The 14916-nt window shown below is 40.1% G+C and overlaps 2 protein-coding genes across 7 annotated transcripts; one reads left to right on the top strand and one right to left on the bottom strand.

Annotated features, from left to right (window-relative positions):
- The first annotated feature begins 579 nt into the window (after window positions 1-579).
- Window positions 580-6647, top strand: LOC135598842 (uncharacterized). 6 transcript variants are annotated; one of them, XM_065093228.1, is made up of 11 exons: window positions 581-1071; window positions 1595-1669; window positions 2351-2404; window positions 2637-2715; window positions 2831-2952; window positions 3897-3980; window positions 4173-4256; window positions 4399-4550; window positions 4784-4934; window positions 5495-5854; window positions 5949-6647. In XM_065093228.1, exons 1-10 carry the CDS (start codon window positions 643-645, stop codon window positions 5780-5782), a joined length of 1518 nt encoding a protein of 505 aa, XP_064949300.1. In that variant the 5' UTR covers window positions 581-642; the 3' UTR covers window positions 5783-5854; window positions 5949-6647. The 6 variants fall into 6 exon arrangements, with proteins under 6 accessions (XP_064949303.1, XP_064949304.1, XP_064949300.1 ...); XM_065093229.1 differs by having other exon boundaries at window positions 6378-6572; XM_065093230.1 differs by having other exon boundaries at window positions 5956-6091.
- Window positions 6648-7897: 1250 nt separating this feature from the next.
- Window positions 7898-14653, bottom strand: LOC135598844 (probable glucan 1,3-alpha-glucosidase). Its single transcript, XM_065093234.1, has 6 exons — window positions 12944-14653; window positions 11959-12232; window positions 11742-11877; window positions 9227-9437; window positions 8921-9127; window positions 7898-8584 (listed from the first exon to the last, which is right to left on the bottom strand). The coding sequence occupies exons 1-6, from the start codon at window positions 14543-14545 to the stop codon at window positions 8216-8218; spliced, it is 2799 nt and encodes a 932-aa protein (XP_064949306.1). The 5' UTR covers window positions 14546-14653; the 3' UTR covers window positions 7898-8215.
- Window positions 14654-14916: the final 263 nt, after the last annotated feature.

Below are 14916 nucleotides of genomic sequence, written 5' to 3' on the forward strand. Positions count from 1 at the left end.
TTGGGACGTCCACTAGTATTGATGGCCCAACATAAGCCCAACAAAACATAAGGGCTATTTGGGTCCATCACATGAACTCTATTTTTTTTTTAGTTACAATTAATTTTTTTTTATCAAATTATTAGTTTTAATTGACTCATTTAGTATCATAAAATATTTATTTTTTTTAATATATATTAATAATAATATATATAGGTGTATATTTGTATATATGATAAATATTGAGGCTCTTATACACAATATAAAATCAGTGGTTCTAGTTTGAATCATTAAAATTTTATTATAAATAATTTAAATATAAAAATATAAATTTTATTTTTAATTTTTTTAATAAAAAAATTAAAAATTATATTTCAGGAATAAAAATTGAATTATCCAAAGTCAATTTTAAATTCTGAATTTATTTTTTTAAATCTCCCAAAGGTAGGAATCGAAACTGAATCATCCGAGTCAATTCCGGTTCGATTTAGAACTAGTGAATCGCAATGCCGGTTCGATTTCAATTTTAACCCCGGTCGGTTCAGATTCGAACCAAACAATGGTCGGGCCTGTTGCCTTTGTTCTTTCCCTATCCGTTTGTCTCTCTTTATCTCCGTTGAGCACACCTTCTTGGAGAGGATCCCGAGCGGCTTGGCGACCGCGATGCGTAGAGCAATGGCGACGCTACCTCTGCGACTCCCCTGCCTCCCGAAGCTTGTCCATCTAAGAACCCCGTTTCGCTTCCCCTTCCTCCCTCCTCGTCCTCCTCCTCCTCAAGCCTTCTTCATATCGCCTCGGGCTTCCTCGATGTCTCTTGCTTCTTCTCCTTCCTCATCTTCCTCCACTTCTTCTTCTCTTCCGGTCCTCACGTTGCCGCCGCCGCCGCCTCCTCCTTCCGGACATGCTCCGCATCTTCCTAGCGTCTCCTCCGGCGCCGTGGATCTCGAGCCGTACGTTGGATGCTCGATGCCAGGGAGGCGGCTCAGGGTCGCCGTTCTCCTCAGCGGCGGCGTCGACAGCAGCACCGCCCTCCGCCTCCTCCACGCCGCGGGGCACGACTGCACCGCTTTCTATCTCAAAATTTGGTTCCAAGTATGCTTTTTTTGTACCCTTTAGACGCTCTTCTCGAGGAACTAACTTAGGATTTTAGGTGTCTAATTACTTAAGTTTTGAATCTTGTAGTTCCTTTCTAGTTTGCACTTTTCACCTTAGTTTTCTAATAGTACACACCGACATAATCGCAAATCGAGGGCTAGCGATGATTAGATTTCTCAAGCGACAAAATGTCAGTTAAATAGGTGGTCTGGCCATTAATTGCTCATCGACATTCAAAAAAGTAGTCAAATGGTTTTTGATTCTCTTGTCAAACACGGGGCCAGTCAAGTGTTTGTTATCTGATATCCAAAATGTTGCCTATGCAAGCAAGTTTTGTTCTTGTGATGGTTAAAGTCGGTCCAGTTTGGTTTTGTAATCGTAATTTGACAGTACACATTACCAAAGTATTGTAGAAGACAAAATTTTGGCAATTAAGTTTTGCAATTATTATTTTTTATGTAATAGGCATTCTTTAGTCTAAATGAGAAACTCAATAGCGTTACTAATACTTATTTTGTAGGAAGACTTTCAAAACTTTTGGTCTGAATGCCCATGGGATGAGGATTTGAAATATGCAAGAGCTGTTTGTGATCAGGTGAGATGCATTTTGTTATGGAACTTTGTCTATCAAGATCAGCGGTTGTTGGTGTACCCCAAATTTTTATGAAACTTCAGTTTGGTATATTGATGTCGTGCCCATCAACCTGGTGTATTCTCTATATCTTGAATAGTAACAATTCAAGGCTGCCCTTTAGCAGTTCCAAACATTTTCCTTTAAAGAATGCCTATCTATAAAATATATGGATTGCTATGCTTAAGCTGCACTATTTAAATCAATTGAGTGATTTGTACTTGAACTTCCTGTCACCGAATGCTACTTATCTGTTGCTACATACATAATTAATGAATGCTAGAAACCAAATGCTACTTATTGATTGCACCTGAACTGCAACTCTAGTAAACAATCCAGGAAGGTAAGAAGATTTGGTATAGTGAATAACCTTAGTTTTCAACATTGGTGCTTTGCAACTATGATATAGCTAACTTATTGTGGTCACATTTTTAAGGACAAGTCTTGACAAAATATCATAAAATTTGTTTATCCTTTGGTTTCTTTTCTCGATTCAAAGCAAAACTATTCCGCCTATTTGTGCCTCCTTCCTTATTTGGACATGATTCATTCACTTACTGTAATCAAGAACCATGTGATCCTAGGAGTGTATTTTGATTATTTTATAAAGGGCTTGGAATTATATGATATCTTCCTCTTATACAGGTTGATGTGCCTCTGGAAGTGGTCCATTTGTCAGATGAATATTGGAACAATGTGGTAAGATGGCCTCTCCCTGCAGCCATTAGTTAGTATCTATGCTGTTGAGAGTTCATTTTTATGACTATTTATTAAACATGCGGTCAAGGAAAATAATGTTTCAAGATAATGAATTATTTTTCTAGCGAACATTGAAGTGGTGAGGGTCCAAAAGAATATTTGTCTTGTTTATTACCTGAAATGTGATCTTTTTCTCTATTGAAGTTTAATGTTTTTGTTGTCTTACTGTTAGGTATGTCACATTATCAGTGAGTATCGTAGTGGCCGAACCCCAAATCCTGATGTTCTTTGTAACACAAGGATTAAATTTGGTATGTTTCATTTACAACTGACAACTTTTACGCTGTGGAATTTTTAGCCTCATTTACAGAAGCCCTTTTCTAACTGATTGTTTAATTGTATAAAAAAAATTGTTCTATGGTTTAGGTGCTTTTTTGGAGGCCATTGCTAGTATGGAGTTTGATTATGTTGCTTCAGGACATTATGCTCATGTTGTTCACTCATCTTCAGAAGATGGGCCTTCCATTTTGAAGTTGTCAAAAGATTTGGTACCATGCTCAAAATTTTTCTTTCTTCATCTGTTCACTTTTGTCTTTGAACATTTGTATGACAGTATGGCTTCAGTTGATTATCATTTGATCACTAGATAAACATGTCATTGGTATACTAAGGTTATAAGCAACACTTGCTATGCTTCAATTTTTTTTGTTTTGTAACCAGCTATACCACAACCTACAAATGCAAGATTGCAGAGCATAGACACATATCCTAAAGGATATACTGGTTAAGACTAAGAAGTGCTTCTTCTGCAACTTGAAGTGTAGAAGTCTCCACAAACATTAAATGATTGTTTGGCGCAGGACTCTTTGGTTGCAATTGAGCAATTTTAACTAGAAATTTGAGCTAGAAATCCTTTACATTTACGTAGCCTTGGCACCTTTAAGTGTATTTTGTTGTTTAGTGGTCTTTATCATCTTAGAATTGTTAAAAGTTGTTTGATAGAAGTTATTGCACTTTGTTTATTCACATGATTTTTATTGAGATCACATGAATAAGCAAACTATCATATCTGATGGGACTAAAAATAAGGATGTATCTATTTTAGTTTATGATGCAGATGTATCTATCAAAGCTTCAAACTGGTTGATAACTGACTTGTTTATTTGTGTGATAGTCACTAAAAGCTGATTAGGTGTTGCTCAGCTCCACCATAACTAAACCAAGGATGTTGAACATTTGAAATCCAAAAAAAAAAACATAAAATTCAAAATTTTGCTAGTGCAAATGACAATATTAAACATTTGCATTATTGTCTTATTTTAATTATGTTTCACTTGTGCTATTTAAGACAAGGTTAGAAAGTATTGATCGATAGTAGTATATTTAATTTCTCCATTAAAGAATGAAAAAGTTGTGATTAGCAGCATTTAGATTCTTTTTAGTCTCTTTTTCATCCATTTGAATTAATTTGATTACGTACTTAATACTGCAGATTAAGGATCAAACGTATTTTCTCTCCCATCTTTCGCAGTCCCAGCTCAAAAGGCTTCTTTTTCCACTTGGTTGCTTGAGAAAGGTTAGATAGCTCACGTTTTCTTGAGATATGAAATAACAACATCCAACATTTTTTTGTTGATGTCATTGTATAGTATTTACAATTTTCCAATCTGCAATCCCTTAAATGTGTGATGCACCTTCATGGTCAGCATGAAGACTGAACTTTCCCACTTTTACTGTTTTGTAACTTGTATTCTGTTGAATTAAACAGGATGAAGTGCGTAGGATAGCTAATCTTATGGACCTTCCAAACAAAGATAGGAAGGACTCTCAAGGAATATGTTTTCTTGGAAAGGTAACAATGCCATACTTTCATATGCTGTATTAGTGATGAACTTTAGTTTATCTTGAACCGGCATTTATTGACATCATATTTCACGGATTTTTCATAAGAGAAGCTCTAGAATTTGGTGTCTGATTAACCATTTTAAATGTAGGTTAAGTTTAGTGAGTTTGTTGCAAAGCATATAGGGGAGTTGGAGGGTGTATTGCTTGAAGCTGAAACTGGAGATTATCTAGGAAATCATCATGGATTTTGGTTCTATACTATTGGTCAGCGCCAAGGCCTGCGGCTTTCTGGAGGACCCTGGTTTGCAATTTTGCTTAACATACTTTGTTTTGTTGATGACCACTGTGTCAATTTAGTCTCTGGAAAACTTCTGTTGTATGCATTGAACTTATGATAGAAATGTTTGTGGTTCCTGTCTTCCTGACCTTAAGAACTCACTATATTAGGAAATTAAACAAAACTATTTGTCATCAACAAGAATTAGTATGTTTAATTGGATAATCCAATTACCAAGATTACTTACATTGTTGCAGGTTTGTTGTTGAAAAGGATGTGCGGAACAATGTTGTTTTTGTATCAAGAAACTACTTTTCGTTGGATAAAAGACGGCGTACATTTCATGTTGGATCATTGAATTGGTTCAGTGGTGCACCTCTTGAAAACACTGAGCAACTACAGTGCAAGGTAAAAAAAATAAAAGAAACAAACAAGAACTGGTTTCTTACACCTGCATCGTTATATTGTTAGATTTGGTTGCTTCATACATTGTATGCATGTCTTTTCTGTTTGTAGATTGTACAAGAAACTATTGTTAGATGATCAAATATGATGGGTTGCTTTGTGTTCCATAGTATATGGTATTATTTTTGTGAAGTTTTTAATATTTTATCTAGATTCTAGCATGTTAGTGTTCAGTTCCCTGGATGACATGGTATACAAATTCCATGTTGTTTGATTTGATTGGAACCTTTTCTAGGATGGTAGGGAAGAAAACCACGTGGTCTTGTTTAGAAGTATTGATAAATAAAAAACATAGTAATGCAAGTATGACACTTGTTTCCAGATATCCTTTGCTTTATAAGATAGCCTTATGCATGGTACAGGTACATACATAGTCTGCTTTGGGGGTCACAAATTGACCTTTTTGCATTGAGCTGGAAATGCATTTTAGGGGAAAATTAGACAAAATAAGGAAATAAAATCCAGTTTATGTATGCATATTGACCAAGAATCTTAATCATCAGGTTCGACATGGTCCTGGTTTTTATGACTGCAGCATTATGGCAGTGCCAGGGATAGATGGTGATGAAGATAATTTGGTGGTGCATCTATCTGAAGATGACCAGGGCTTGGCTGCCGGTCAGTTTGCAGCTTTCTACCATGGTGATGTCTGCATAGGTTCAGGTGTTATTATGGATTCTTGGGATGAGAAGTGCTTCCCCATTTGTTCAAAGGCTTTGGAGACTGCAAGGATGGAAGATAAGTCAAAACTAGGGAAACCGGTCAGGATAATGAACCTGGATACCAGGTAGAGGTTCTACTGAGTTGATCGATGTTCTATGATCCGGAGATTGCAAGCATATTACAGAATAGCTCAGAATCAGGTATGGACTTTTGAAGCCCAATGTTTTCATGTTTCGTTTGAGCTTGCGTCATCAATACATATCATTATTTCTTAATTTCCTCATATTTCTTCAGCAAGTAGGGAGTTGTGCTCAGGGAGACAAACATAGCCTCTTGTTGTAGCTGTTATATGTCATGTCAGTTGTCCACAAATCATGTGATATCGTGGACTAAATCAACCGTAGATGATGGTAGACTGGAGGCGTGGGAAAGAAGAGGGTGCAGATGATTTGGAAGTATCATTTCTGTCGCCGAAAAATGTCTACTAACGAGTCATGGACCATATCTTGGTTATTTATTGCCTAAACTGGTAATTGCAATCGGAAAATGTGGTATCGGTGACACCTCTTAACTGACCTTGAGAAGAAGTGCTCTATGGAAACTTGCATGTTTTTTATGCAAAAACCAGTCATGCATCCTAGAATGGCTGTTCAAATTGTGTTGGACTCAGTTGAACATTTGATGATGCTATGTGTCAACTAAGATGGAGTCTCTCATCAACAGGAACTGATCGAGGATTGATACCAGCAAGCATCTGAAGCAGTTTGTGACCTTGTTAGAGTCTCTTCACCCAACCAGGAACAGAACCTAACTTTGATCTTCTTTGTTCATATGTACAGTACAATATAGTGAACTCCATGCATTGTTTGTTTATTTAGGGATGACCTGACAATTAAGGCATGCCATTTCTTCTTTGCATCTGTCTGTATACTACAAAGGCCATATGCTGCCTCCTTGTGGTGTGCCACCAAAATAAGAATTTCTATTCACCAATCAGATGCTTTTCAGGTTGAAGAACATTTTTATTTTATTTTATTCTCTAGTTGATGCAAAATGCAGGAGAACAAATAATGCAGCAAGGAGGACAAATTATTGGTCATGACCTGTTCTTTCTCTTCCGAGTAAGACATAAAAGCTGAGATCAAAACCATCAAATCACAAGAAGAATTCAAGTGGATTCATTGATCATTTTATTTGGGGAGGAAGATTCAAATCTTTCTCTCTTTTCTTTTTTTCTTCTTAGTGACCCAATTGCCACAAAGTCAACAAGCATAATCTTTTATTCATTAAAAGACATGTATCTTCAAATAAATTTTGCATCACAGACACACAATCAAGAAGTTCCTCTAAGAAATGACAATCTTTCTTACCAACACCGCATATATTATTCCTTAAAAGACCTTAAAATTATATATATATATATATATATAGGAACACAGTTCTACCGAAGGCAATACGATACAAGAACGAGAATACGACGAACACCGAGCCTGAAACGTAGGTAAGCAGAGGAAGAAGACTCCGCCGCCTCCCTCAGCAGCGCCTCGAAGGCCTCCATGAACGGGCTCAGCCTCCGCAGCGAAGGCACGTACAGCGTCAGCGGCGCCGCTGAGAGCGCCACCGCCAACAGCAGCTGCAGCATCTGATGCTTCAGGTCTCCTCTGCCACAATGCCCGCAGCAGCAGCACAACTACACTGCGAACGAGCGATGGGACTCTCTGTCTCTCTCTCTCTCTCTCTCTCTCTCTCTCTCTCTCTCTCTTATGCGGATCGGCGGAGAGAAAAGGAGGCAGCTTCCGGACGCCCTCAAGTTTGTTAGGTAGAGAAGAGGAGATGCTTGGGGATCAGTGGAACTCACGTAGAGAAGTATGGAGGCGTCCTCAGGTTTGGTAGGTAGGGGTTGACTGGCAGATGCCGCAGCACTGTTGAGGATAACATGTAGCTTTAACTATTGAATGAGGAACTGACAAAGGGTTGACTTCAATGCCTGGAATTCAAGCGCAAATTGTTGCCCAGTATGAGAATGCTGTGTCCAATCATAACAACTTTAATTGTCCTCTTTTTTCTTTTCTTTCGCCATGCACACTAACTAATACTGTCTATTGATAATATAATTATCTGAAACCATGATCATTGACCAAATTAAAAACCTTAATTATAAGTATGATTCATCTTACCAATCCATATGCATGCAATAAATCCAACAGGAAATTTCCAGGATCACATATGCATGAATAAAGATGTGAACATAACCCTGCTTGACTTGTAACTCATACCTGAATCATCTAAATGTGAGAAGGATATCTAAACATGCTGAACAATACTGATATTAACTACATCAGATAAGTCGAATACTCGAGCATAAACAATGTGACTTGTATCAGAGAGGCATATAGAGGCCAAAGTCAACTCTCCTGCAACTTGGTATGCATCCATGAAAATGATTTGTTGGGCCATAAAACATGCTCATAAATAATATGACCTGTGTTCTCCTCTTGAGAGCGAGGTAAATCTACTAATGTCAACTCATCATCCAGCAAAATTCGCTAGCTGCAACACCATTATAATATTCTCAGAGACCAGTCGTCCGCGACGCGAACATTGGGTTTCCTGATAGTGAGTGCAACTGGCGGCGACGCCCTCCGGAGGGTGAGTGGACCAAGTTCGATGTTCGTTTCATGATTCCCTGGTTCGACCACAGCTTTTTTGGCACCGGATGGCAGTCCGAGAAGTATAATTCTCTCCACAGTGCAATCTGTGGAAAATTTCTTGTCACCTACGTTGGAGGGGCGAATGTCTATCGACGTTAGCTTGCGATCAGCGAATATAAAACGCCGATGGATGTATGCCCCCTGCTCAAAGTCATAGCTTTTGCCATCATCGATGTAGAGCTCCCCTTCGGCAGCGAGTGAACCATTAAGGGCTATTACCTGCTCACACAAGATAGCTCCATATATCACTTGCAGAAAATAGATTGAAGAGTGTACTAAGTTGATAAGATCATGATGGCAATACATGAAGCAAAATTTAAACTCAATCATTCCAACTTGAGAATGTTATATTTTCCTTTATGGCATTTACTATAGCAATAGCAAAAAACATCATAGGGACACTAGAAACCTATGCAAAGGAAGCTTGTGGTTTTCAAGCCTTTAAAACTCGTGTAAACTAACCTATTTTTCCATCACAATTTGCAGCCAACCAGATAAAGGACACATAAAGGATTTGGCAGGTAAGAGAGAGCATTTCATTCATAATAAGCATACCAGAGTGTAAGGGTCGTTCACCATCTGGGTGGAACTGCGCCTAAATCTGTCCTTTCTCGGTATAATAGTACCTGCTCTCTGGAAACTGGGTATGCTGTCCTCTGAAACAGCCAGTTTGTGGGAGACACCTCCATCAAACTTGACTCCATTTCTCAAGTTAAACCACGATGCTCCAGCAGGCAAATAAACTGATGCTGACTTTTGATCCTGTCCAGCAACAAAAGAAGATCGATTCTCCTTAAAAACTAATGAAGGAACAAATAAAAGAACTTGTAGGACACATACAGAGATAAAAATCAATAGTACCTTTTCATAAATCCCATGGACTAACAAACTTGAGCCAACCAGAAAAGCTTCACCATTATCATATGTTTCTTTGTCAGAAGGAAATTCCAACCACAAAGGGCGCATAACAGGGATGCCAGTTACAGCAGCCTCTCTGAATAGTGTGTAATAGTATGGCAACAATGAGTATCGAGTGTGTATTGCCTCTCTCATCAAAGCAGTGTTCTGCTCTCTGCATTGATTAGACAGAAAAATCATGCACTTTTGTGTAAATATATTTCCATAACAAACATCATATACTGCACAAATCTATGATACATTACAGATATGTTGCTGAGGTGTCCATTTTAGGATGCTACTAAGAAGACATGAGAAATCATTAGTAAAGAAGTTGTTCCATTTATGAGTTAATTGCCTTTAGAACTAGGAACCAAAACTATGCAAACCATGACTCCAAACTAAGGATAGGCATTATTCCAAACAAGTCTATAGAGAAAAAAAAAGGGAAATCATAACAAAAATCTTTTAACAAAAAAAGTTATGCAATTGGACAGCTTCAGATATGCCACAGGAGCTGGTTACCATGATGTAGGGCATACAAAAGCCCTGAATGTAAAAAATGCTCTTTAACTGCTACTCGTTACAAGAAACAATTAGGTACTACTTAAAGATCCTTAAACCACAATCGAAACTCAAGGAGTCTCCTTGATGTCCACCCTCCAAATTTGGTATAAAATTTCCCAAGACAAATTTAGGTTAAAAAGCAGTTACCATGTAAAGGAAAATTAGCAAAGAGGAAATTCTACCTTTTTGCTTGCAACTTAAACTCATGCAAATAAGAAGATACTCTCTAAAATTCCTCTATAATTAGGCTAGAAGAAGCAAAAAATGACAAGATTTACCACAGGGACCGTGGTTTACTTCAAAGCGCTGACAGAAGTAATACAAACCCCTATCCTACATATTTCTGCAATTAGAGAATTTGTCCTATCTCATTAAATATCTGACAACCGTGTAAGCAAGAGATAGCTTCAATGCCAGGCCAAACCAGAAACAACATTCATCCATCATTCACAGAACAATACAATTTTGTGCATATTATAGTATCTAAATAGCAATGATACATAGTGCACAACTTGATTATAGAAGCCATTTGCACCACCATTTAAGGATGCAGCGATGACAAGACCACCATGGTTCACCTCAAGGCGTACCATTGTGTTATCTTCAAATATCAAGCCATGGGTTAAGCTTTATCCATTGGATGCACCGGACTAATTGAAAAGTGTGGATCTATTATTAGATTCTACATAGTTCAATTTAGCTTTCAAACAACGAACTGTATATTTCTTAGAGGTTTAGAAGTATGGCACATGTAAAAGGGAAAGGAAACCTTAGTCATTTGATTTTCTAATGCTTATAACATATGTTGATCACTCAACTAGCCAACAGAATGAATTTTCATATAATCAGCTGCATTAAGAGTTGAAAATTCATCATTTTCTCTTCTTACCTGCATGTAGTGTATGCTATGTACCACACAACCAACAAAGTGAGTCCAGAAGACCTATATCCCTTCTGTTCTTATTCCCTCCTTCTGCTCTCCCTGTTCTTTTTTTCTTTGTTTCCATCGCTGCTATTTGTGAAAAACATGAATACAAGTTAAACCATAACGAATCGCATTGCCCATTTAGATCATTTTCCTCATCTGCTAATTTTTTTTCTCTCAAATGGTAACAAAGTTAATCCACTGTATATTATAACTAGGATCAACACTCCAATCTATCTGGTTGATATAACAGCAGACCCAATTGACCACTTCCAAAACCATAAAGCATCGACCTCAAAGCCCGTTTTCTAGGATCCGGTGCAGAACCTGCCACACCCGTTTTTTACACTCAGGTCCATTCCTTGATTTTTTCCTTTTATACCCTAATTGAAGACATAGCTTAAACACTTCTGCTGCTTTCCTTGAAGTTTCTAAGCCACTGGATAAGAACCCATTTACTATGGTTTGAACCTGGTTCCATCATTTATCCTCAGTAGACCTGAAGATTAAATCCTGCTTAAAATGTACGTCAAGGCTAGGCTAAGCTAGTGTCATTATTTTACTAAGTATAAAAACAGCATTAAAAGCTAGGCACAAAAGAGCCTTCTACTAAGTCTACCTGAAACTAGCCAAACTGCAGCATACAGCATATTAAGACAAAGGGTTAATAATGAAGGCAAAAGAACACATCACATGAAGTGACAGTGAAAACACCATAAGCATTTGACTCATCAGCTGTATTCATGTTGGCCGAACAAGATAGCGACTCTGAATACTGGAGCCATAAAAGGTCACGAGAATCTCCAAGTAAGTGCAACAGAAAGGAGCATGAAACCCTAGCATTTCAGTTGCTTAGTTAATATCTATAACAGAATGTATAACAAAACTAGCTTAGTTATCACAAATAAATCAAGTATGATCAGCAGACAGAAATCCTGCAATTAATATAGTATCTTGGTTGTAGATGAAGACAGTAATCATGAATACCCAAATAGCCAAGGCTCTCGTCTCTTGGTGTCATGGTGAGCATGAGCTCTAAAGAATGGATAATAAGCACCAAGCTGGTACCATCGGACTAACAAGTCATTTTCTGGGTTGCCAAAAAACCCTCCAACATCAGCACCTGTGACATAAGTTTATTTTAGAAAAGCATCCAGGTAAACATGCAATACACATCCATAACCAACTATGAAAATTTACTCACCAGAAAATGACATGCCAGCAAGACCAAGGTTTAGAATCATTGGAACCGAAACTCTGAGATGGTCCCAATCTGCAGAATTGTCTCCAGTCCAGATTGCACCATACCTTTGGCTTCCAGCAAAAATAGCTCTCGATAAAACAAACGGCCTGTCTTTTCCATTACCTCTCTTTAAGAGACCATTAGATGTAGCCATATGAAAATAGTAACCATATGCATTGTGTAATTCCCTGTGCTCTACGCCTCCCATGTGTATAGCATCCCTGGGCATGGTTACCTGAGAAAAACTGATAATTATTGCTTTTCAAGAGAGTTTAACATACTTGCGAGGGAAAAAAGAACTTACTCTTGAAGGTAGAATTTGAACATTAGTTACTATTTAGAACTGAACAGAAAAGGTCATTTCACAATGATGGTTGATAAATTAATCTTTAATGTGGAACTCAAATGGAAAGGTTATGGATATCCAGTGAAAAAAGTTCTTAGGCCTTGAAAATCTACAATAACACGAAAAGTAAACAATAACATGAGTATTTTGATGTATAGAGCTTCCAAGTAAATGCTCCTTTTTGTTAATTTACATCCTATTTAATCAATCAGCATGAAAATCAAAGCTAGAGTTGAATAAAGACTATGTGGCGCATCATCTGGAAAGGTGAACGTTCCTCTTTCACTGCAATTGCAAATTGAAATTGGTCCTCCAAAGTAAAACTGTGGCTAGATATGTGAACATACAAAATTAATTACTCATGCACAAATAACAACTAAAAGCTACTGAGTTACCAGAATCATATTCTGATTTAAATGTTATAATTTCAATGATCTGTATTCTGTAATCTACGATGCTCCTAATGCATAGCCTAACCTTCCAGAAAATCTCCATAAAGCACTTTGTCAACAGCAGAAACTAGATGTAAATGTTGTATATTTTGGACAGAGTGGCTGATCCCCTTCTAATAAACGTAGAAGGGCCACAAATTGACATTACCTCAGGACCATTGAAGACCGAAGGCTCGTTCATGTCATTCCATATGTACAATGATGGTGTTGAACCTACATATTCCTTCAAAGAGAATTTCTCAGCCCACCACTCTCGTATCTCTGGATTCAACATATCAGGATAAGACGAGGACCCTGGCCAGCACCACCCATCAAAATCCTTCCCTGATGCATCTTTCACATAGTAACCCTTCTCGGTCGCTTCTTTGTGCAAGTAAAATGAATCATCCCGCTTGATATGAGGGTCAACAATCGTTACCATGTGCCTCCCCTTGGCAGCCAACTTGTTCTGCATCTCCTCTGGGTGTGGGAACAACACTCGGTCCCAAGTGAAGTATCGCTTCCCATCAGCATGATCGATATCAAGCCACAAGACATCATAAGGTATATCATGCTCATCGAACCCAGCATCCACAGCTGCAACATCCTCCTCGTCCCTGTAATTCCACCTGCATTGGTGATATGCCACTGCAAACTCCTGCGGCATCGCCTGAGTCCCGGTGACCGAAGCGTACTGCCGCAGCACATCCTTCGGACCTGGACCGACAAAGAAGAATGCATCCACGACTCCAGCCTCGCTCATCCAAAATGTGTCGACCCTCCCTGCGTTTGGCGCGGCCGGATCATCCCACCCGGGGGCGAGAACATCAATTTGCATCTCAGCAGCGTTGAGCCAGAAGAATCCTGACGTCGAGCGGGTGCCGTGCGAGAGCATAAAGGGGATGGATCCGTAGATCCCAAAGGGGGAATCATGGAGGTACTCGAAGACATCGAGGTTGAAGAGACGGTAGGGTTCGGATTCATCGACTCCGGGACCTCTAGTCGGACGGAGGGATAGCGACGTCGAGGCATGCTCCGGGATCCCGTAAACGAAATCTGCGCCGTGAAAGGAAACGTCGAAGCTTATCGACTGAGGACCGTGAGGCCGCGAGTCGGTGTGGCTGCGAAAGTTCTCCTCCCAATTCTCGTCATCTTTCTTGGCCCTCAACTGCTCGAAATCGAACAGCCCGTGAGAGTTGAGCGAGAGGACGGGCTCGCCCCCAGATCCAGCGCGACGGACGACGATCTGGAAGGGATCGTGGCGGAGGACGCCCTCGAAGCCGTCTGCTAGGTAGAAGGAGGTGGCGGACGCGCCATCTGGGGAAAGACGAGAGAGCCAGAGCCGGCGGTCGTCGAGGTTGGAGAGGAGGACGTCGGGGAGGCGGAACCGGCGCTTTGTGGTGGGGGCGGAGGAAGGGTCCTCGTCGATCTCGAGGCGGAGGATGCCGCCGCGGTATACGGAGAGGCGGAGGAGGAGAGACCGCGAGCTGGCGTCGTCGCCGTCGGCGGCGGACGGGTCGTCGTCGGTGACCTGGCGGAGGGTGGGGGCGGGGACGAGGCGGGCGGAGACTGCGCCATCTGAGAGGGAGACGTCGGCCACGGAGAAGGAGGGGAGCGAATTGGGGGCACGGCCGCGGGCGCGCTTGCAGAAGGGGGTCTGGCGGCAGGAGCGGAACTCGTCCTTCTTCCAGGCCGAGGTCAACGAGGCCAAGAAGACTAAGAAGATAAGAAAGATTAAGGCGTCCGGAGATCGGCGATTCAATCTACCCATGGTGGACGGGCAGCGGAGGCGGATGCGGACGCAGAGGCGGCGACGGTGACAACAACGGCGGCGAGACCGGAGGATTTATTCCTCTGAGAAGGGTTAGTAGTCTCGTATTGAAAAATGAGCTTCAGTGGAGATGGGAACTTGGAGAGGAACTGACCGTCCGATGTGCTTAGAAATGTTTCTGATGTGATTCTATGGGATCTACGGGTTCAAACTCTACACGTATGATTCGGGTCGGACCTCTAACCGAATCCAATGATTGCAATACCCGAACCAACCGGTCCTTTTCTATGGGCCGGATTGGGGCTTCGTGTTGCTAGAATTGAATTGAAACCAAACCCAAAGTTGATCTTGATTGAACGCAAATCTAGTCC

This window comes from Musa acuminata, chromosome BXJ2-1, assembly GCF_036884655.1.
Source record: "Musa acuminata AAA Group cultivar baxijiao chromosome BXJ2-1, Cavendish_Baxijiao_AAA, whole genome shotgun sequence".
Classification (NCBI taxonomy): Eukaryota; Viridiplantae; Streptophyta; class Magnoliopsida; order Zingiberales; family Musaceae; genus Musa; species Musa acuminata.

Bases quoted from the DNA above. Each gene is read 5' to 3' on its own strand.
- LOC135598842 (XM_065093228.1), top strand. From the start codon at position 643: ATGCGTAGAGCAATGGCGACGCTACCTCTGCGACTCCCCTGCCTCCCG. The intron at 2,405-2,636 runs GTAAGATGGCCT...TCTTACTGTTAG, and splicing joins ATGAATATTGGAACAATGTG to GTATGTCACATTATCAGTGA. The intron at 4,935-5,494 runs GTAAAAAAAATA...CTTAATCATCAG, and splicing joins CTGAGCAACTACAGTGCAAG to GTTCGACATGGTCCTGGTTT.
- LOC135598844 (XM_065093234.1), bottom strand. From the start codon at position 14,545: ATGGGTAGATTGAATCGCCGATCTCCGGACGCCTTAATCTTTCTTATC. The intron at 12,233-12,943 runs GTAATGTCAATT...AGTTTTTCTCAG, and splicing joins CGGTCTTCAATGGTCCTGAG to GTAACCATGCCCAGGGATGC. The intron at 11,878-11,958 runs GTGAGTAAATTT...CTTATGTCACAG, and splicing joins TGCTGGCATGTCATTTTCTG to GTGCTGATGTTGGAGGGTTT.